Source organism: Acomys russatus, chromosome 20 (assembly GCF_903995435.1).
Source record: "Acomys russatus chromosome 20, mAcoRus1.1, whole genome shotgun sequence".
Taxonomy (NCBI): domain Eukaryota; kingdom Metazoa; phylum Chordata; class Mammalia; order Rodentia; family Muridae; genus Acomys; species Acomys russatus.
Genome location: NC_067156.1, coordinates 22,996,637 through 23,019,559, shown reverse-complemented (window position 1 = coordinate 23,019,559; position 22,923 = coordinate 22,996,637). Strand labels below are relative to the sequence as shown.

Below are 22,923 nucleotides of genomic sequence, written 5' to 3'. Positions count from 1 at the left end.
GCTACTTGGGATTTGGTAGGTATTTCATTAAGATCTTTGTGTATGGGCTGAGAGTAAAATTTTATCTAAGACAATAAATATAGTTAGGAGCTGGGAGTATTGCTCAGTGGTAGAGTACTTGCCTACCACGTGGGAGGCCCTGTATTTTGGTCTCCAGTCCCTAGGCTTAGTGACTTCTTGACATATAAAAACTTAAATCTGTCAGCAGTGGTGGTACACCCCTTTAGTCCCAGCATTAGGGAGGAAGAGGTAGGCAGATATCTGAGTTTTTGAGGCCAGCCTGGTCTACAAAATGAGTTCCAGGACAGCCAGGGCTAAACAGAAACCTCGCCTTGAAAAACCAAACCAAACAAAAACTAACTGCTAGGTTATAAACTCTTTTTTTTAAAAAAATATATGTATGTTTGCATATGTTTACAGATTTTAAAAAATATAATTAATTTTATGACACCAGGAGGGTATCAGATCTCCTGGAACTGTAATTATAGACAGTTGTGAACTGCCATGTGGGTGCTGGGAATGAATCTGGGTCCTCTGGAAGGGTAGCCAGTGCTTTTAAAGAGCCATCTCTTTAGTGCTCTGTAAATTCTTTCTGATCACAAATTATGCCATGTATAGGGTTAGTATTGTGAAGTTCTATTTATGCTGTGTTTACTGAGTATGCTTTAATAATTACAATACTTTAAAAGTTACCTTTGTAATGAAAGGGTTTACAGTTTGCATCATTGTTGCGATTTACTCATTTGAAATTTTATTCATTGTGGAAATTTTAGTGTCTTTAGTCTCTCTCTCTCTCTCTCTCTCTCTCTCTCTCTCTCTCTCTCTCCCTCCCTCCCTCTCTCTCTCTCCCTCTCTCTCCCTCTCTCCCTCTCTCTCCCCCGAGACAGGGTTTCTCTGTGTTAGCCTTGGCTGTCCTAGACGTGCTTTGTCGACCAGGCTGGCCTCAAACTCACAGCCATCTGTCTGCCTCTGCCTCCCCAGTGCTGGGATTACAGGTGTGTGCCATCACAACTGGCAAATTTTAGTATCTCTTAAGTATTAAGTATTCAAATACTGTTCCTCCTGTTGTGGACTTCACAATCTTGTGGTTAAGGTAATTTTGAAGGTGGTTTTTGTTTGTTTGTTTTTTTGTGTTTTTTTTTAAAGGATTATTTCCCTTTATTGTTCTATTAAGCATTTCCTTATTTAAACCACTTTCCAGTCATTAATTGTTACCATTAAATTAACTAGTCTAGTATTCCAATTCTCTTCCACTTTTATTCCACATCTTTTGCACAGCAACCAGAATTATCTTGTAAAGACGTCATGTTACTCTTGTTAAATCCTCTCAGTGGATTTCCTTTCTCATAGAATTACTCTAAGCCCAAACTCTATACCGTGGTTCTTCAGGACTTCTGCATACTACCCTGTGTAGATTTTTATCATGTTTTTGTATCATCTTTTGCTCTCAAACCTGGAGAAATTTAGGCTTGTTGCCTCAGTTGGACACAAATGTTTTTTCCCTAAGTCTTCAGTGCTAAGCTTAGTTGAATGTAGAATGTTCTGTTCATTCCTTGTCCAGAGAGGCTAAATCCCACCTAATATTGTTCCTCCTCCACAAAGTGCACTCCCACTATTCTGTGTGTGTGTGTGTTTGTGTGTGTGTGCACGCATGCATGTGCATGCTAGAGTTCAGTGTCAAATACTACCTTCTTCAATCATCAAAGATTAAAAAAAAAAAATTCCCCCCAAGACAGGGTTTCTCTGTGTAGCCCTGGCTGTCTTGGAACTTGCACTGTAGACTAGGCTGGCCTTGAACTTACAGAGATCTGCCTACCTCTGCCTTCCTGAGTGCTGGGATTAAAGGTGTGTACCGTTGCTCCCTGGCCATGCTCACATTGTTTTGAGACAGAGTCTTTCCTTGAATCTGGAGTTTGGTGCTTATCAGAGTGTTGTGCTTTACAGTAGGCTCCATGTGATGGTGCTTATGTATGCTGTATGCCAAATGTGTGACCTTGAAGTATGTGGCCTGTATGTTACCATTTTTATCCTCTTATTTATGAATGTAGATTCAAAACACAAAAACTCAGATGGAGAGTTTGTGCCTCAGACACGTCCTCGGAGTAACACTCTTCCAAAAAGTTTTGGCTCCTCTCTAGACCATGAAGATGATGAGAATGAAGGTGAGCCCAGAGCCATTCAGAAAGAGAAGAAGCCATCTAAGGAAGCGACTCTTGAGCTGATTACAAAACGATTGAAGGAAAACCGTGCTGAGCGGCACCTTCCAGAGGATATCAAGGTAATGCTGAACTTCTGTCTCTGCCTGGGTGGCCTTTAGAACACCCGAAACAAGCTAACATAGCAAGTGAAAGCTGGGTATCCGGACTTGCTTCCCTTCAGAGTTGCAATTTCAAACTATGCTTTTAAAACCTAGAATACTATGTATTACTCCATGTTGCAGACTGTCAGCAAGGTGAATGTGTAGAGCATGAAACGGCTGAGTTTGAACAGTAGCTGTGTGTATTGAGTTTTTGGTATTATTACCCTGTTGGAATCTAGATTCTGCCACTTGGTTCCTCCCCTCCCCAAGCAATCCTAGGAAAGATATAGATGTGATAATAGCCATTGAAAAAATAATCTCTTGAAAGCCTGGCATGGTGGCACATATCTGTAATCCAATACTAGAGAATTGGAGGCAGGGCATCAGGAGTTCAGCTACGTAGTGAGTTTGACCCCAGCCTGGGCCGCATGACACCTGTTTAAAAATAAAATAAACTTAAAGAAAAGAGGGATGAGGAGGCTGGAGAGCTGGCTCAAGCATATAAGAGCACAGGCTACTCTTCCAGAGGTCCTGAGTTCAATTTCCAGCACCCACTTGGTAGCTTACAACCATCTGTAATGGGATCTGATGCCCTCTTCTGTCATGGAGGCATACATGCAAATAAAGCAATTACATACACTAATAAATATTAAAATAGAATTAAAAGAGGGGGGTGTGTTGGCCTACACCTTTAATCCCAGCACTCAGAAGGCAAAGGCAGGTGGATCTCTGTGAGTTCAAGGCTAGCCTGGTCTACAGAGTTTGTTCCAGGCCAGCCAGGGCTACATGGAAAAAGCCTTTCTTCAAAAAACCCCCCAAAACCAGGTGATCTAATTGGTAGCAGGATTACATGAATTACAATATTTTAGGAGCCATTACTCTTACCTATGGTTTATGCATGTGTGGATTCATGCATCTCCATGTATATGGAGGCCAAACACAACTGCCCAATGTCCTGTTGTATTGGTCTTTGCCTTACTCCCTTAAGACATGATTGCACTGCACCTGGAGGTAGGCCTCATTATTCCAGAAAGCCCTCCATGATGCAGTCCAGGCTAGCACTCAGTAACCAAGTCATAGGTGAGAGGAGATTGCTGGGGAACTAGTCTTAGGTGAGTTTTCTTCTAGGTAGTCATGAACCAGACAAACAGTCACTTTGGCAACAGAATGTACCTCCCTTATGATCTAGATGGTTTTGGAGTCTTTGTCTCCCTAGAACAAGCTAAATTAGTCAGTTTCATCTGCCCTTCAGCGTTTTCTTTGTTCTCTTGCTTTTTGTTAGGACAACAGTCTCCTTCCTGCAAGTAATTTGATTGCATTACCCTGATTCAGATGTATAATCCTAGAGTTAAGGTTCAAACTTGAGGGAGATTGACTGATTGATTTGGGTATGAGTGCAGGTGTTCATGCACAACATACACAGGGAAGTCTGAGGACAACTTTTGGGAGTGAGTTCTCGTTCCACTATGGGCTGTGCAGATTGAACTTGGATTGAATAGAGTTCAAGCTTGTGAGTCAGCCTTCTGTCGATATTTGTGACTGTTCTAACTAAAGACTTTGCAACATTATAAACTGTCAGGAAGTTACGAAAATGTTGTATGTAGTGTATAGGCAGTGTCACCGTGTTTTCATTTCACATTGGTGATTTTAATCCTGTGAGCCCTTTGAGGCAGAATGCAGCATAGATTTATAGATTAGGATATTAAACACAAGACGGCTAAGGTATCCAAACCAGCATTCATAATTCATACAAAATATAAATCAAGTCATAAAAAGGTATTCATTGACATATTAGGAGGTTTAGATTGTATAGGAGACTGAAAATGTTGCTTCAAATTCATAAAGAATACATTTGCTGTATATATATATTGCTGACCATCTACCCTTTCACCTAATTAATTACACTGTAGGTGTGAGGAGAATAATGACACCAGTGCTTTTCCCCCATTCTAGAAAATGACAAAAGATCATTTGATAGAAGAGAAAACGTCTCTGCAGAAAAGTCTGCTTTACTATGAAAGTCAACACGGAAGGCCGGTAATTCCTTTCTTACTCAGACATTTGATTTCTGCCTTATAAAAGAGCACAAATCACTTCTGTGGTCTGTATTCTTCGGGGCTTTTTTTTTTTTTTTTTTTTTTTTTTTTTTAAATCAAACATTGTTTCCTATAGTTGGGAAATTGCCTACTTACTTAAATTAAATTTGGGGTGAAGGAGTCATATGCTTATTGTTTTGATATCTAGATTTCTGATAGTAAGGCTACTTTGCTTCACTTTTTGTTTTGTTTTGTTTTGTTTTTGTTTGTTTTGGCTTCAGGTGACCAGGGAAGAAAGGCACATTGTTAAGCCTCTCTATGATAGATACAGGCTTGTAAAACAGATGCTGACAAGAGCTAGCATTACTCCTGTCCTTGTAAGTAAAACAAATGTTTGGTTTTGTTTTTAAAGACAGGGTCTCACTTTGTAGCCAAACTGGCTTGGAGCTCAGTAGCCCAATCAAGCAAGACTCCTAAGTTCTGTAGATGTAGACGTGCATCTCCATGCCTGGCACAGGATTTCTTCAGTTTGTATTGCCAAAGTATATTTAAGAAAAGAAGGAAATGGTGGTTTGGAGGCCTACATAGTCAAGGCTGAAAGTTGTTAGTTGAGATAGAGGATTTTAAAAGGATAGAACTTGCTAAGCACTTACAGGCATATGGCAGTAAATCCTGAGTTAGAATATTGGCACTGAGATCCAGGCTGTGCTGTGTGCAAATCCCCTGCATAGATGGCAGAAGTAGTACTTGTATGTGACACACCTCACCTAGTCTCTATTTCAGTCCTGTCTCTGGGTAGTTTTGTAATGGTTTTAAACATGTATTTAGGGGGCTGCATGCGTGCTGTGGTAAGAGTATGGAGTCGGAGGAAAGATTTTGGGGGAGTCACTTTTCTCTACTATGAGGGTTCTCAGTGATTGAACTCAACATTGTCAAGCTTGGCAGTGAGGCTGAACCACTTTGCAGACCCTAAATTTTTAAAAAATTAATTTATTTTTATTTTATGTGCTTGACTGTGTGTATGTCTATGTGACGGTATCAGGTCCTCTGGAACAGGAGTTACAGGCAGTTGTGAGCTGCCATTGGGTGCTGGGAATTGAATCTAGGTCCTCTGGAAGAGCAGTTAGTGCTCTTAACTGCTGAGCCATCTCTCCAGTTCTAAAAATGAGTTTTTAAAGAAAGAACCTATTAAAATAATGACAACTACTAGGTGTCTGGCACATGCCTGCAATCCCAGCACTAGGTATAAGGCCAGCCTAGTCTACATAGGGAGTTCCAGGACAGAGAGGGCTATGTAGTGAGAGACCCTGTCTCAAAAAACCAAAACTAAGCTGGGGTGGTGGCGGTGGTGCATGCCTTTAATCCCAGCATTCTAGAGGCACAGACAGGTGGATCTCTAAGTTTGAGGTCAGCCTGGTCTACTGAGTGAGTTCCAGGACATCTGAGCTACACAGAGAAACCCTCTCTCAAAAAACAAACTAAAAACTAAATTAATTAAATCAAACAATGCTAATTCATGGGGCCAGAGAGATAGCTTAGCAGGTAAAGGTGTTTGCCATCAAGTCTGATGACTTTGACCCTCACACCCATGCTGTGGAATCTCCCCTCACCCCCATACATATAACCACACACAAAATAAATGTAAAACATTTTAAATAATGCTTATCCATATTTGTGTACATTAAAAAAAACAAGCAACATATTTTAAAATGGGGTCTTGCTGTGTTATCCAAGGTGCTTTTGACCTATGAGGTCATGGGATCTTCCAGCCTCCGCCATCTGCGTAGCTGGGACAGTGAATAAGCCAACACGAACAAAAACGAAATCTCTAATATTTAGATACAAATCACAGGGCTATATTTGTTTGATGCCACCTAGAGCAACTTAACACCACCCTGTCTCAAACTTTTCTTAACCATGGGGGAGTGCTGGGATGTAGCTGAGTGGAATAATGACTACTTAGCCTGCTTGAACAAACATCGTGTCCTAGGTTTTGGTTTGGTTTGTTTTGTTTCTAAAGAAGAATCTGATGGGGGTCCTTAGACTCCAGAATAAAGATACTTGAGCTGGGTGTGGTGGCACTTGCCTGTAATCATAGCATGTGAGAGTGCTGAGGCAGGAGGGTCTCATATTCGACATAACCGGCCTGTGCGACGTAGTGAAGCCCTGTCTCAGACAGAGGGCTGAAGTGAAACAGTCAGTGTTGTCACCACACTTTGTTCTCTTGAGTTTGAAAGATGTGCATTTTTGTAAGACTTTGCTGTATTATATAAAAATGAAAGACAAGTGAGTTTATTAAAGTACTTCTTAAACATTTAAAAGATTGCTTTAAGATTATATTTATATATAATGCTTTTATTGAAAAATTTTGTACAATATATTTTGATTGTATTCTTTCCCTCCCCAAACTTCCCAGATCCTCCTAACAGCCCCACCCCCCCCTTCATGTTCTTGCTCTCTCAAAAAAGAAAACCCAAAAAGTAGTTGGCCAACACAAAATGCATTCTTTGTTTTTGGGGTTTTTGTACTTTTTGTTTCATTGTGGTATTTATCTTAAATTTTTTTAAGGTTGTCTTGAGTTTTATTTGCTTGTTTTTTGGGAGCTGCTGGAGACTGAACACTTCTGTTAGTTGAAAGTCACATCATATAGCAATGCGGAGCTGTACTAAGTACTTCAGGTCTGTGAAATATAAAATGTGGTGGTGCTGCTTGTTATAGGGGTCTCCCTCCATGAAGCGCCGGGGTCAGATGTTACAGCCAATCATAGAAGGAGAAACGGCACACTTTTTTGAAGAAATCAAGGTAATTGTGTAGAAAAGTCATTCTCTAATTACATTCCTAACAGGAAAGTAGAAGTCACGGCCTGTGTGGCTCTGCTTGGTTGTCTTTTTAGGAAGAAGAAGAAGATGGTGTCAGTCTGTCCTCTGAGTTAAGTGACATCTTAAAAACAGCTATGCACACACACTCATCATTGGAAAACTCAGAATCTGATGCTGAAGAAAATCAAGAAAAACTGGCTCGGGATCTCCGCTTATCAAGTACTCGGGCAGCTTCTATGTATGTGTGAGGGTTTGTGAATTTAGCTTATTTGTGTAATAAAACTTCCAGAGCAAGATATCCAGTGTAGATCTGGAGAGATGGCTCAGAGGTTAAGAGCACTGGCTGCTCTCTCAAAGGTCCTGAATTCAATTCCCAGCAACCACATGGCAGCTCACAACTGTCTATAATTACAGTTCCAAGGGATATGACACCAATGCACATAAAATAAAGTTTAATAAATTTTTTTTTTAATTAACCAGGAAGGGGTATGTGTATGTATATATATGTGTGTGTGTGTGTGTGTGTGAAGTCGGAAGACAAACTTGGATAGTGTTCCTCAATAGCCATCTCCTTCCCTCATCTTTTGTTTTTATTTTTGTTTTTTGGGACAGGGTTTCTCTGTGTAGCCTTGCCTGTCCTGAACTCACTTTGTAGACCAGGCTGGTCTCGAACTCATAGTGTTTAATTATGTGTATATTTGTGTGGATTTGTACACTTGTGTTGAGTGCCTCTGGATGTCAGAGTGGTGCACTGTAGTCCCCTTTATGTTGAGTGTGGAGCTATGAGCTATATTGAGCTGTCTCATACATAGGTCCTGGAGACCACACTGAGATCCTCTGCAAGAGTAAAATGTGCTTGTAACTACTGAGCCATTTATCAAGCACCCATTTGTTACTTATTTTATGTGTGTGGGTGCTTTGCCTATATGTATGTCTGTGCACTGTTTGTGCCTGGTGCCCCTGAAGGCCAGGAGAGGGCTTCAGGTCACTAGGACTGGAATTACAGTTGTAAGCCACCATGTGGTGCTAGGAATTGAATCAGGGTCCTTTGGAAAAGCACCCAGTGCTCTTAACCACTGAATTCTCTCTCCACTCATACCCTCGCTTTTTTGAGACAGTGTCTTTCTCATTGACCTGGAGTTTGCTGGTTACTGGCTGGCAGGGATATTTCAAGACCTGGGGTTATAGGTGCACACCACTGTGCCGGGGTTTTTATGTGGGCTCTGAGCAAGTACTTTAACAACTGAGCCATCCCCACAGGACCAGAAAAAAAGTGAGACTAGAACCTTAATTTCGGCTATTTTGCTTTAATTGGTTAGTGGAGTGTGGGCATTAGTATGTTTCTAAAAGTTAATCAACTGCAGCCAGGGCTAGAACCACTGTTAATATAATGAAGAAACTGTACTATTTAGTAATGTTTTGCTTTTATTTTAATTTTAGGCCTGAATTACTGGAACAGCTTTGGAAAGCCAGAGCTGAGAAAAAGAAGCTTCGTAAAACATTACGGGAATTTGAAGAAGCATTTTATCAACAAAATGGAAGGTTTGTTAAGCACTGCAGATGTTGACATCTCTCTCCTTTAATTCATAAAATGCATGCTAAGATAGTCGAATACATGGGATTAGAAACACAGGTACAGATGCTTGCTGCTGAACCTGGCTGCCAGCTTTGTCTCCATGACCTACATAAGGGAAGAAAAGTACCAGCTCCTAAGAGGCATCTTCTGATCTCCACATGTATGTCAGTACATGTGCCCTCACACTCCCCAACACTAAGAAGTTACAGACAATTTTAATGCTAACATTTCAGGGCTGAGGCTATAGCTTGGTGCAAGAGCGTTTGCCTAGCACTGCAAAAGACAAAAAAAAAAAGAAAATTTTCTAACTTGTTTTTGAGACAGGGTTTGTCTTGGAACTCACTCTGTAGACCAGGCTGGCCTCTGCCTCCCAAGTCCTGGGATTACAGGTGTGCGCCACCACGCCTGGCCAATTTTATAACATTCATTTTTTAACAGGTCTTCACAGAATAAAAGAATCAAAGGAAAGTTGTAACTGGAGTAAATGTCTCATAAATATTTGAAGGCTTTCCTGCACTAGTTTCCTTGTTTGTTTGCAGTGCTGGAGCTCAAACTCTTGAACATATGAGCAAACACTCTGCCACTGACCTACATCTCTAGCCCACAGTGACTTTATATTGTTAAGAAGTGACTATAAACATATCTTTCTCTGACAGGGTCTCATTTTGCAGCCATGGCTAGTGTGGAACTTGTTATGTAGACTAGGCTGGCCTAGAACTCAGATTTTTTTGTTTGTTGTTTTGTTTTGTTTTTCTGAGACAGGGCTCCTCTGTATAGCATTGGCTGTCCTGGACTCACTTTGTAGACCAGGCTGGCCTCGAACTCACAGCAATCCACCTGCCTCTGCCTTCCAGGTATGGAACTGAGATTTACCTGCAGGATAAAGTATTGGTATTAAAGATGTGAGCCAGCATGCCTGGTAAAAGATCTCTCTTATTTTAGGAAAGATCCCACACACTCAGAATGAAATCCTTGACTAGGATTGTTTGTTGTTTTTTTGAGAGAGTCTCTACATAGCCCTGGCGGGCTGTAAACTCAGACTGGGTTCTCTTGCCTCTGAGCTGAGTCTGCATTTCTGTTCTGAGATAAGCTCAAGTTGTCATTGTGCTTAGGTGGGTTGTCCAGGTGGCTCATCTTGGAGGCCTGGAGGTGTGCGGCTCCTGTAGACTTGTGTGCCCTGTACTTTTATCTAACTGGTATGCATAGTGGACCTGGGGCTCACTGAACAGCCAGTCTGAGCAAAAATTAGCAAGCTCAGGCTCCTCACTGAAGGGCTGCTATGCCAAATGTCTTTTGGTGGCCTCTGCAGGTATCTGAGCACACACTCTCTTTAAAAGAAATAGTTATGGGCAGAATTGAGATAAACTGGTAGCTCTATCAAACCAGTAGCTATTAAAATTCCAAAGTATGTTTTTGTTAAAATTATTTTCTGGCCTAGAGTTTCACACTTATATGGGTTAGTATATAGGTAGGAAATGGCTCAGTCAGTGAGGTGCCTATTGTGCAAGTAGGTGGGACCTGCATTTGATCCTGAGCCCAGATGTGGTGGTGTTCAAGTGCTTTATTACTGGGCTTCACAGCCAGCTAGCTTAGCTACTCAGCAAGCTTCAGACAATGAGAAACCCTGCCTCAAAAAACAAGGTGGACAAAACACCCGAGGTTTACTACTGATTTTCCTTCACACATGTACCTGTGTATACACAACGAAGATAAAATGAGCATAAAGACATTTAGACATTTTCTATGCACCTTTTCTTTATATATTTAAAAAAATATTTATTATGTATAAAGTGTTCCGTTTGCATGTACACCTGAAGGCCAGAAGAGGGCACCATACCTCATTATAGATGATTGTGAGCCACCATGTGGTTGCTGGGAATTGAACTCAGGACCTTTGGAAGAGCAGACAGTGCTCTTAACCTCTTGAGCCATCTCTCCAGCCCCACCTTTTCTTTATGTTAAAAGAAAATAAATTATACTTAAGGTGATTTGATGCTGTAGTTTGTAATTAAACTGAAGTATTCATTAATGGAGTGGTTAACTAAATGTATAAAACTTCCCAGACTGCCCTGCTTTCTGCTCATTGATAAGTATATAACACTATTTAAGCAGTTAGTGGAGAGATGCACTAATATTCTCTGTGTGTGAAGCAGTCCAAGAAACTCATGCCGTGCAGAGCAGTTTTTATTTCTGCTTAAATTTGTAATATTAGCTTCATATTAGGACAAACTTTTGAATATTTTACGGACTTTTATCTTCCCTAGGAATGCCCAGAAAGAGGATCGTGTTCCAGTGCTTGAGGAATATAAGGAGTACAAGAAAATCAAAGCCAAGCTTAGACTTCTTGAAGTTCTTATCAGCAAACAAGACTCTTCAAAATCCATATAAAACATGTTCCTTGAAAATTGACATCATAAAGTCGTTGTGTCCCTGAAGGTGCACCATTTGTCCTTGCTCGTACTTGTGTTCCCTTGTCAGGCACACAGAGTCACTCCCACCTAGTCCCTGTTTTGGTTCCAGTAGGGAAAGGGGAGCTGCTCCACATGACTGCAGGTCCTTCCACACTTAGCCAACATGCAGGTTCCTTCACTGTTTTATTACAGACACATCTGTCAGCAAAGGACAAGAAGTTTATTCTTTTCAAGAACTTTGGAAATACAGAGCTTTTGTTGTTTACTTTCCCCCTTTCTCATTACTGAAGAAAATTGAGAGGAAAGTCTTCACACTGAAATTCTTCGGTTGCCTTTTTCATACAGAATGACTGAAAATGTAAAAGAAAAGCCTATAAATGTGACATATGCAACTGTATTCTGTTTTTCTTAGAAAACCAAACTGAATTTTCAAATCCTAGTTTGGAACACCTTTCTGTATAGTTCCCAAAGTGACACCTACATAGATAGTACTTAGGCAGAATTTGCAGTTCAGTGATGACAGCCTCTGAACGAAGAGAACAGTGGGTAGACCACAAAGCAGCCTTGCTTAGCCATTTGCAACATTACACACATGACATCACACGCTGCCTACAGGACTTGAGTTACTGTCACCAGCTGGCAGTGATGACTTGTCTGGATCAGACCCTGCGTTGTTCCCCACCCACTTCCAGATAATGTGAGAAAATAGCTGTGCCAGTGTGGGGGGACTTGGGTGGTGCTCAGATTTGTGTGTCATCACATGGGCCTCAGAAGAATGACTGGCTACACCTAAGTCAGTCTGTTCTTTACAAGGGCTACGCCACTACAGCTTACACGTCCCCTCTACTGACACCTCCTTACAGGATGTGTACTGCTGTGCCGCTTGTCATAGACTCTCAGCATCTTTGTTCCTTTGGCTTTGCATGACTTTCCTTCAGGTAATCTGCTAATCATTTTTATGGAATAGTAACTTACGTTAAATACAACAGATGTGGGCCAGGCTTAATCTAAGTGGGTTGTCCCTCCTACCCCACCCCCACTCCCAGTGCTCTTTTGAGTGGATAAATGTCTCACTCTGCCCACGCTTTGCATGCAGTGACTCATGCATGATTTTCTTAATAGTTTGTTTCATACAAATGGAATTTTCCAACATCTTTAATAAGGTGAGGAAAGCATGAACCTCAAACTTCTGGCACGATTATTACACAGTAAGAACAAAAGGTAGTTTGATAGTAAATAGCGTGTCTAGTACTTCACATTTCACTTGTGTGTGCAATGCCTTTTTTTAGGGGGGAGGGAAAAATCCAATAGTAGTGAATGTGTAGTTGGAAGGTTTTTTGTTTTTGTTTTTGTTTTTAAAGCACTAAATCATCCTGCCTTGTTTGTGTGGTTTCCTTTTGACACTGCTTGGTCATTCATAATGTATTTTTAGAAAAGTAATTAAGAATGCCAAAAAAGTTATTTGATTTGAACCCATCATGTGGTGTACTTTTTAGTTTGTTTTGGTCTCCAGACAGGATTACTATGTGTAATTTTATGTGCACTGTATATTTTTATGAATGTTTTATTTTGTATACCACATGCAAAAATGTCCATGTGCACTATTTAAATGTTTTAAATAATATATTCCTTCTCTGTAACGCTAAATCTATTTGAGCACAATATTTTTATAATTCTGTAGCCGACTGGTTTCACTGAGTTACAGCTGCTTCATGATTTGGTTGTTCAGTGTTAGTTTTGGCTGAGTAGTGAAGTGACTGGGCACACTCCAGTGCTCATACTGGCTCACGGTTAGCAGTGGGGATAGAACTAGGCAGCTTGCAAGAGTTTTACTTTGGTACAAATAAAAATTATATCTATATATAAATACTATATAGATATATTTGTCCACCAGTATAATTACATTGCTGTGTGTGTTTGGCATTTCATTGTACAGAATTTTGTAATAAAAGAACTTTACTGTTCTGAGTCATTGTATTTTTGTTTTTCTAGGCGGGTATTAATTGCTTTAGGCTTACTTAAATTACTCAGTGATAATGTCATGGGCCACACCCAGGTTGCTCAACAATTTGGCCAGCACAGTTCTAGGGAGAAGTCCACGTATTGCCTCTCAGAGCTATTTAGGCAGAAAGAACAGCCAGACTTCCTTCATTTTTATTATCTAGACAAGTTTCATGTATCTTGGTCTTGAACTTGTTATATAGGTCTAAGGACCTTGAACTCCTTCTCCTCTCTACCTCCCAAGGCCAGAGCTAGTCATTTAAAAAACAGAACAAGACTGGATGCTCCTTACTTTGAGGAAGGTGAGTAGTAATTTTTAAAACTCCTTTATTAGGCATGGAATGATCCAACTACTCTGTAGAGGCCACGGCAGAAGGATCCCTTGAGCCTAGGAGTTCAAGGCCACCCTTGAAGTTTTATTGCCTCAAAAACTTTTAAGTTTTAAAATATTTGCTTTATTCATGTTCTAAATATATACACTGAACATTATTAATGTGCACATCGAGTAGGCTGAATGTGGTGTCCCGTGGGCCTACAGAATAGAGCATGGCATTCTAGAGGGGCTTATTTATATAGCTTAGAAAAATGGCATTTCCCTCCGGTTTCTAAAATACCAGCAATATACAACTTTCCAAACACTTACAGCCCTTAATATGCCAGCCTCTATTCTGTTTGGGGGAAACTTAAGATGCCGTTCGTTAGAAACTAGATGAATTTTGAGTTTGAAGATGGTTAGCCAAGTTTCTGTATTTGACTTTTTCTAGGAGTTTTGGATTTTGAAGATGGAGTTTATTTTATGCTGATAGTGTGTAATACTTTTCCAGAATCTTATCACTTAACTGGCCAAAGGAAGTGAGATCTGGGGACATGATATGGTTAAAACCATCAACAGTTTTTAGACTCTGTACCTGGGAGAGAACCATCTGTCTCCCTCTCATGCAGCCATTAGAGATCTGACCCGGGGAACGAGAAACGGTAATCTGTACTTTCCCTTTTCCACTCAGAATTTAATAATAAATCTTGTGATAAAAGTCCTGTGTATGCTCATGTAAACTTGTGGGTTGTACAGTGGGTGCTGTTCAGCTGCACTTGATCCTGGAAATCATCCTGTTAGAACTGACAGCTGCTTTAGTGCTCTTAGAGTGCTTCTCGCCTGGAGATGTAGCTCAGTTCCTAGCATTTGCTGCCCTTTGCACTCAGCCCCCAGCACTGTGAAAGAACAATGAAGCATGCCAGAGGTGGGACACGCTTAGGAGACAATACAATAAATGCTTAAGTCTGCACTAGGGCACTGGCTCACTTACCTCCACTTCTCTTCAGTATTGCTATTGTAGCTTTCTCATCATTTGGTTTAGTTTTAAGCTGATGTAGTGTAATTCCTTTTCAAGCTCCACAGCGTATAAAAAGAGTCTAGGAGAGAGTTTAGGAGTTAGATTTGCGTGAAACTTCTGTGGTAGTTAGTGGCTTATTAATGTCTGCTGTGATGTGCTTTGAGGGGGATGTGGGTGAAGGCCCCGAAGCACATTCCCACTGGACAGCTGCGGTGCTAATAAAAAGCTGTGAGGAAGGCCTTGCCTGCTCTGCTCTGCCCTTTCGTCTAGAGATGGAACACTTCACTTAACTTTAATGTGTATGTGTTGCTTGCAAGTATGTCTAAACCACATGCATGCCTGGTGTTAGAGACGTCAGAGGAGGACATTTGATCGCCTGGGGCTGGAATTAGAGGCTGGGTCTGCCTCACTTTCTAAGCAAATGGAGTTGTGTGCTTTTTAATTTTGAAGCTGAGAAAAAGAAAAAGAATTAGGCATGGCACATATGACTCTGGCTCAAGAAAATAACACATAACTTGTGTCCTTGGTCTGCATATCTTGGTGTCCCGTGTGTCCTAGTTGGTACATACAACATGCTTACTCTCGAAATTCTTGCTGAGTGACAGGCTGGTAGTCATCTTGAATTTCTGTAGAATAATACTTTTTCTCAAGCCTTTCCTTCCATGTTTTCATATGCTCTGCCCCTTGGATCTCCTGTAAATTTAGAGGACAAGATGTCGTAGTCTGCATGTGCCAATGACTTTAGTGGCCTATTACCCAGCACCTGGGAGGCAGAGGCAACCTGGTCTATCAAGTGAGTTTCGGGGCTCTGTTACACAGAGAAACCCTGTCTAGAAAAAACAAAAAAGACTACTAAAGATCACAGGCTCCCCACAGCCTGGCACTGGGCAGCCTGAACGGGAAGGACTTCTTGTGTGTTAACGTTAGTCACTGCCTCTTTTGCATCTCGGAGCCTTTTCCTGCTTCAGCTAACGCATCAAGGCTAATACTCTTCTCGTCCCTCTTTTTCAGTGCTGAGTATTAAGGCCAGGGCCTCATACATGCTATGCAGTGCTCTGCCGTGAGCTATTCCCCAACCCCTTAAGTGTAACAAGTGTCCCTCAGAATGCTTCTGTGGTATTCTTTGCCCTCCAAGCAAGTTTTCTGCCAGACCTGCATAGATGTGTCTCACTCCCTTTTAAATAATCCCTGCCTTGCTTAATGGCCTGTATGCAGTGTCAATGCACTGCAACACAAGACTCAGAAATGAGTATGACTTCCTTTTTCTGATCTGGAGTCCTTCCTGTGAACTGACCTTACCACCATCAGCTTGTCCTGTGTCCACATAAACGTTTGCATTGTTTTATCTCGTGCATGTGTATGTGTGTCACAGGGCAGTGGGTGCATGCTACAACAACTTGCAAGGCCATGTGGACCTGGAGTGCATTCAATCTCAGGTCGTCGTCAGCCTTGGTAGCAGGTGCCTTTGACTGCTCAACCATCTCACCTGCCTCATTTTCCTCAAATTTAGGGTGGAAAAAAGTATGTGTGGAAATTTGGAACAGGCCTAGAAAAGAAGAAAGGAGTGCACCCAGGTGTGGTTCAAAGGCATTTCAGAGAGCCTGGTGTGGTAGCATGCACTTGACTGCTGATATTACAAGAAGCTAAAGCAAGTTGGTTGAGAATTTGAGGCCACTCTGGGCTGCATAGCAACACTGTCTCAGTTGGCTGGGTAAAGCATATGCCAGGAAGGCATGAGCACCGAGTTGAGATCTTCAGCAGCCTGATCAAAGCCAAGTGGCATCATGTAGCTGTTCTCTCAGCCCCGCGGAGGCTGGGGCTGGAGCTTGCTGGCCATCTAGTCTAGACAAATGGATGAGCTTTCCCACCAGGTTCAATGAAACCCTGTCTCAGCTGAGGAAAAGATTGTCCAGTGCTGACTGTGCCCTCCATCCACACACAACATGTGAACCCAAATACACTCCACAAAATTAACTTAGAAAACACATTTTGGAGTAGGGCAGCTTCATATAAGTATATTTAGTCCAGAGATAATGGCAGGCAGCCAAGGAGATCCCTGCCTCATGCTTCGGATCACCTTCAAGACTGTCCCTGACCCCACTGTTGTGTGAAGCCCCACTGTGCTGGCAGTGAGACTTGCTAGCTGCAGCACCCCAGTTTTTACACTAAGACTGTTAGTTACTAAACGACCAGGCTGACTACTGTGGGCACATTAGTATATGGGCTTAACTCATTTTCAAACATTTTCCTTGAGACATCTCATTGACCCAGTTGGCAAGCTCTCAGGGTCTGCCTGTCCATCTCTCCAATGTGTAGGTTACAGCAGCATGTGTCCAGCTTTTCATATGGGTGCTGGGATTTGAACTCACGTTTGGGGAAGCAAGTGCTTTACCCACTGGGCTATCTCCTATTACTATGCAGCTGAAGCTAGCTTTGAGCTCCTAATCTCTCTGCTGCCATCTCCCAAATGCTGGGATTACAGGTGTGTAAGGCTGCACCTGTGTTCCAGTGAGCCTCTAACTTCCAGCCCTATCCCTCCTTTCCCTGCTGTTTTTCCACCATCTCTCTGTTGGCTCACACTCATCCTGTAGTAGAATCTGCAGAAAGCATTAGCATTCTCTTAAGTTCACATGGATTTGACCTTTATATTTGAGGTAGTTTTGTTATAAAAATTCTTGGCTAACATCTTTCCATGAACATATTCTAGCTGTTATCCTGGTGTAAAAACTAACCTATTTTTTCCTTTTAAGTATATCCAACTTTTATTTGGATAAGTCTCATGTTGACAATGCTAGGTAAAGTCTCTCAAACATATCTACCTTTTAGTTGTCATCTATTTTATTTCAGGAGTGATTCATTGAATTGCAGATTTATTTTTAGAGATACTCTTGAGTTGTGGGAAATGTTACAAGAGGATACCCAACATTCTCTTCTGGCTTCAAAGTACGTGCACAGGCATGCACACGCATACACATGTATACATACACTCACAGGCATATGTGCAAGTAGATCTCAGTGCTGGGAGGCAGACACAGAGGACCTTTGGAGCTTACTGGCAAGCCAGTCTAGTCTAATTGGTGAACTTGAGGCCAATGAGAGACCCTGTTTTAAAGGGAGTGGATGGCCTTCCTGAGATAACCCCTGTGTTCTGTGCACATACCCACACATACATGCATTAAAAACACCCTCAGACTAGCTGAAATGGACTCGGATCCTTTTATTATAAATTACTTATTTATATTAAACAAACTCTATCAATGGATCTCCATTACTCTTTAAGCAGTTTACTGTGGTAAATGGGAAAGACTCCCAACTTAGAGATATATTGGAGGTGACAACTGTTGTTATAAATTATTGCTATTAACCAGATTTTTTAAAAAAAGCTATCACTTGTGTTTAGAAAAATGAATTAAAATCTTACGTTTTCACTAAAGCCTTCTTTTCTGGCTTGCTGGGCCAACTCTTTGGTTGTTTTCCTACTGGAAATGCAAAATAGACGTATGAGAGTAAAACCATGAACAGTCAGGTCTACAGCAAGGAGCTGACTTGTGCCTTCTTTCTCATGGCAAGTGCTGCTCATTAAAATGTAAGAGGGCAGTAGATTTAAAAAAAAAAAATCACTTTTCTTGCCATTAGCAGACACAAGCATCATGTTGAACACAAGTCCTGTTTCCAGAAGTTACTATAGAATGCTTTTATTTCCATAGCTGAATAAGCTGTGTACTCCATGTAGACCAAAGCTGCTTTATACTTGTGCAAGGGGCTTCACTCTCCTAACTTCCTGTCAGAGGTGCCAGTGGGATGCAGTGCCTCTGGCATGCCCAGAGCCTCACAAGCAGGCATGTCCTCTACTACTGGACCACTCATCAGATCCATGCTAATTTCAAATAAGAGTTCCACAATGGCCTCAGAGGCTAAAAGCCTTACTGGACATTATAAAGATGAAACATTTAGACTCTCAGTCAACCTTAGCTCTCATTGTTTCTCGTATAATACAGGTAGATGTTCCCATTTTATTATCAGTTTACCTTACGATTTCCTGGCTTTATAATGATGCAAAAGCAGAAGCCATACTTTTTGTTTGTTTGTGTTTGTTTTTCGAGAGGGTTTCTCTGTGTAGTCTTGGCTGTCCTAGAACTCACTCTGTAGACTGGGCTGGCCTCGAACTCACAGAGATCCACTTGCCTCTGCCTCCTGAGTGCTGGGATTACAGGCATCTATCACTACCACCTGGTGCAGAAACCATACTTTAAATTTGAACTTTGATCTTTTCCCAGTATATGGTAAGATACTCCCAATATGCTGAGTTCCCTGTCATATGGTCATGGCAACAGCTTGCAGGTTGCTAGTGGATTTTTAGATTTACAAAGTCAATAAATTACATGATGATCAACACATAACAAATAGAGATTCTGTTGGCTGATAGTAGCTCCATCCTAAGTTGAACACTTACATGTGGTTTAAATGGAATGTCACCAATGGCTCCTACATTTGAGTGCTTGATGTCCAGTTGGAAGAACTGTTCAGGAAGAATTAGGAGGTGTGGCCTTGGTGGTGGAAGTGTGTCACCTGACGCAGGCTGTAAGGTTTTTAAAAGCCCATACCAGGAACTGGAGAGATGGCTCAGCGGTTAAGAGCACTGTCTGCTCTTCCAGAGGTCCTGAGTTCAATTCCCAGCAACCACATGGTGGCTCACAACTATCTATAATGAGATCTGATGCCCTCTTCTGGCCTGCAGGTGTAAATGCATACAGAACACTGTGTGTGTAATAATTTTTTTTTTTAAAGCCCACCCCATCCCTAGTTAGCTCTCTGCTTCATGCTTGTGGATCAAATGTAAGCTCTAGTCTACTGTTCCGGTGATCTGCTGCCTGCTGCCTGCTGCCTGCTGCCTGCTGCCTGCTGCCTGCTGCCTGCCTCCTGCCTCCTGCCTGCTGCCTGCCTCCTGCCTGCTGCCTGCTGCCTGTCTGTTGCCATGCTTCCTGCCATGATAGTCCTGGACCCTCACCTCTGGAACTGAAGCCTCAAAGTCTTCTAAAAGTTGCTTTGATCATGGTTTCTCTTGGCAGCAAAAGAAAAGACACTAAGAAAATCTATATAGACTTTGAAAATGATAAAAAATTTTAATGTCTTACATTTTCTTGTCTTCATCATCTTGAGCTTTCTTCAATCTGAGTTTCTCGAGAACATTAAAGTAACTCTGGTTTAATTAAAAAAAAAAAAGAGTTTGAAAACTCATCAAAAATTATTTTCTGAATTTACATTCAATCAAGATACACGAACTATGACATGTTTGCTGTAGGGATTCCTGCCTAAAAAGATGTCTGGCACAGTGCCTCCACCTTGCACCCCACCTTTGTGAAAAAGTGGAGGGGCACTGTCAGGGGGCATTGCTGGACTGTGAGGCAAAGGTCTCTTTAGAAATATTAACATGGGAGCCAGAGAGAGAGAGCTCAGCAGGTAAAAGTGACATGTTGTTCTTTCAGGGGACCTAAATTCTGTCCCACCATCTGTCAGGCAGCTCACCTATAACTCCAGACTCTGAGGACCTAGAACCTCTGGCCTCTATGGCACCTGCACTGACATGCACACACCCATACACACAGAAATCCTTAACAAGGAAGTGTTAGTGTGGACCTCCTTAAGTATGCTCACACTTTTATGTAACATTCTCTTAGAGATAGACTGCATAATGGAATCTATGGGGGTCATTTCCTGATTGATGATTGATGAGAGAGGACCTAGCTCCCTGGGGGACAATGCCACCCGTGGGCCCATGGTCCTGCATGGTATAAGAAAGCAGGCTGAGTGAGCCAATAAAAGCATCATTCCTCTATGGCCTCTGCTTCAGTTCCTGCCTCCACATCCTGACTTCTCTGGATTACAGACTAAGCTGTCAGATGAAATAAACACATTCCTCCCTAAGATTATTTTAGTCACGGTGTTTTGTCACAGCAGTAGAATCCACAACTAAGGAGGTAAGGCAGGTACATAACTCAGAGTGCACAGGGCAGAGTCCACTCTGTCCAGCAAGAAAGGGAACAAGTTGTGACACTATTTCAGGGGTAGGTAATGGTGTGAGTAGAAGAGGCAGCGTGAGAATGTGGGGTGCACAGACAGTGCTCAGCTTAGCAGCACTCTGGGGGCACACGGGGGCTGCAGTCAATTCAAGGCCAGCCTGGTTCACAGCAAGCCAGCCAGGGCTGCATATGGAGAGGCCATGGCTCGGAGGAGCAAACACAAACAACAAACAAGAACCCACCAAATTGATGAGCTGGGACTTACAGTATAATATCCATAATATCAACTATCACTAGCTCGTGATAGTTGAAGGTGGGTTGGGACTGTGAGGTGTGCAACTGGCTTGGGATAATTGAGTGAAGAAATTGGGCTTAATTTAACAGTGGAGATTTGCTAGTATCTAACGATTCTTTTGGGGAGCAATGAAATGGTTTCAATTTGTCACCTGACACTGCTTTGTAGTTAGTATTTTACATATGGAACTCTAAAATAAATTTGGCTAAATTGTTAAAGCCAGAGCCAGCCACTCTCTACTCTCACACGCCCTTCCTCCTCTGAGAACCTGGGACTGGGACCTGGAGCAATACACAGAGTTCAGCCAGGGCGTGATGGCACACGCCTTTAATCCCAGCACTTGGGGAGGCAGAGGCCTGGTCTACAAAGTGAATCCATGACAGCCAAGGCTACACAGAGAAACCCTGTCTCAAACAAACAAACAAACAAACAAACAAGGCAGAGGGGCTGGGGGTGTAGCCTAGTTAATAAAATGCTTACCCAGAATGCATGAAGTGTTGGTTTCCAACCCAAGCACCACATAAACTGGGCATGGTGGTGCATGCCTGTAATCCTAGTACCCGGAAGGTAGAGGCAGGAGGATCATATGATGATTCTCAGCTGCATAGTGAGTTTGAGGACAGCTTGTGAGACATAAAACCCTTTATCAAACAACAAAAAAGCCTGCAGGGCATGTGTCTTCCTGGAGGGTTTAAGTCATACAATTTTTTAAGAATTATATTTAGAAAAATAGGTTAACTTACCTTCTTAATTATGTTACCAAGTTCAAAATCCGGTCTTCTGCCTATAGAGTAATCAGCCTTCACTTCAGAATAGGTGTCATTAATTATTGCCAAGAACATGTTCTAGGGAGAAATACTCAAGTAATTATTTCAATAAAATTTTACTTAGGGGTGGGCATATAGCTCAGCGTTAGAGAGCTTGTCTAGAATGTTCAAGGTCCTGAGTTTGATCCCCAGCATCCCAACACACACACACATACAGAAATGCACACACACACACACACACACACACACACACACACACACGTCCACATACATACACAGAGTGACTTTTTAAAGCTGGGTACTGGGTCAAGGGCCTGTAGTTCAGCTACTTGGGGAGCTGAGGAAGAGTCACTTGAACCTTCCTCCAGCAAGGCCACACCACCTAAACTGCTCCAATAGCACCACTAGCTGGGGACTAAGTGTGCAATGAAGAAAAAAGGATGGGAGTCATTCTTACCAGGAGTACAAAGAACACAAAGAAGATGAACGTGATGAAGTAGACGGGCCCCAAGATCCAGTTGGCCTGCTGGATGCCAGCAAAGTTAAAGTCCCCAAGGACAATTCGAAATTGTGCAAATCTTTTATGAGAAGAAAAGCATTAGAACATGTTCCTCACACACTTCATTCACAACTGGTGGCTGCTAGTGATTCTGGCTGCACAAGGCATAACGCTCTTGACTTTCTTCAGGGTTGGGGACTGAACCCAAGACCTCATAGGTAAGTTTGCTCTACACTGAGCCACGGCCCAGCTCTTCCTCTCTGGTTTTAATTATGCTGTGGCAGACAGAGCATGGTAGAACATGCCTATAATCCCAGTACATGAGAGACCGAGGCACGAGACCAGGAGTTCGGTGTCAGCCTTGGTAACACTGTGAACTTAAGGCCTTTGTAGGCTACGTGGCACCCCTCAAAAATAAAAATTTCTCTACAACCACTAGCAAATGCTCCCAAAGGTGGGGCTGTGGAGATGGCTCAGGTGGCATGAAAACACAAGAATTTGAGTTTGAGTCCCAGGCACCTCTGTCAAAGCTGAGCATGGAGGTGTGTGATCCCAGTGCTGGGGCAGGGACAGAAATGGGTGGATCCTAGCAGCTTGCTGGCTGCCAGTAAGTGAGCTCCGGGTTCAGTGGCAGACCCTGTCTGAAAACAAAACAAAACAAAACAAAACGGCAGGTGGAGAATACTTAGCAGGTAAAGATGCTTGCCACCAAGGCTGAGGAGAGAACTGCCTCCCACATGTTGTCCTCTGACCTCTACATGCGCTTCACCCCCTCAGCTAAAAAACAAAGCGAAGAGCCATCAAGGCAACACCAGATGTCAACCTCCAGCCTCCACCTATATGTTTACCTACACACACACATGCCCGAG

At 42.2% G+C, this 22,923-nt stretch overlaps 2 protein-coding genes across 12 annotated transcripts in view; one reads left to right on the top strand and one right to left on the bottom strand.

The window, feature by feature from the left end:
* Fam13b (family with sequence similarity 13 member B) overlaps window positions 1-11,983 on the top strand; it is a 75,214-nt gene extending 63,231 nt beyond the window's left edge. For 6 of the 11 annotated variants that reach the window (XM_051163862.1, XM_051163870.1, XM_051163869.1 and 3 more), the window contains 7 exons: window positions 2,049-2,278; window positions 4,253-4,336; window positions 4,617-4,712; window positions 7,054-7,137; window positions 7,229-7,373; window positions 8,595-8,696; window positions 10,995-11,983. In XM_051163862.1, coding sequence (XP_051019819.1) covers window positions 2,049-2,278; window positions 4,253-4,336; window positions 4,617-4,712; window positions 7,054-7,137; window positions 7,229-7,373; window positions 8,595-8,696; window positions 10,995-11,164 — 911 coding nt within the window. In that variant the 3' untranslated portion in view covers window positions 11,165-11,983. Of the gene's footprint in view, window positions 1-2,048; window positions 2,279-4,252; window positions 4,337-4,616; window positions 4,713-7,053; window positions 7,138-7,228; window positions 7,393-8,594; window positions 8,697-10,994 lie in introns of all 11 variants that reach the window. The other 5 variants (XM_051163863.1, XM_051163865.1, XM_051163871.1 and 2 more) reach the window with 2 other exon arrangements.
* Window positions 11,984-14,446: 2,463 nt separating this feature from the next.
* Pkd2l2 (polycystin 2 like 2, transient receptor potential cation channel) overlaps window positions 14,447-22,923 on the bottom strand; it is a 30,831-nt gene continuing 22,354 nt past the window's right edge. Inside the window, exons 8-13 of the mRNA XM_051163860.1 lie at window positions 22,013-22,133; window positions 21,532-21,633; window positions 19,609-19,673; window positions 17,895-17,949; window positions 15,054-15,166; window positions 14,447-14,552 (exon numbers count right to left, since the gene is read on the bottom strand). Of these exons, the coding sequence (XP_051019817.1) occupies window positions 14,468-14,552; window positions 15,054-15,166; window positions 17,895-17,949; window positions 19,609-19,673; window positions 21,532-21,633; window positions 22,013-22,133 (541 nt within the window). The 3' untranslated portion in view covers window positions 14,447-14,467. The remainder of the gene's footprint in view (window positions 14,553-15,053; window positions 15,167-17,894; window positions 17,950-19,608; window positions 19,674-21,531; window positions 21,634-22,012; window positions 22,134-22,923) is intronic.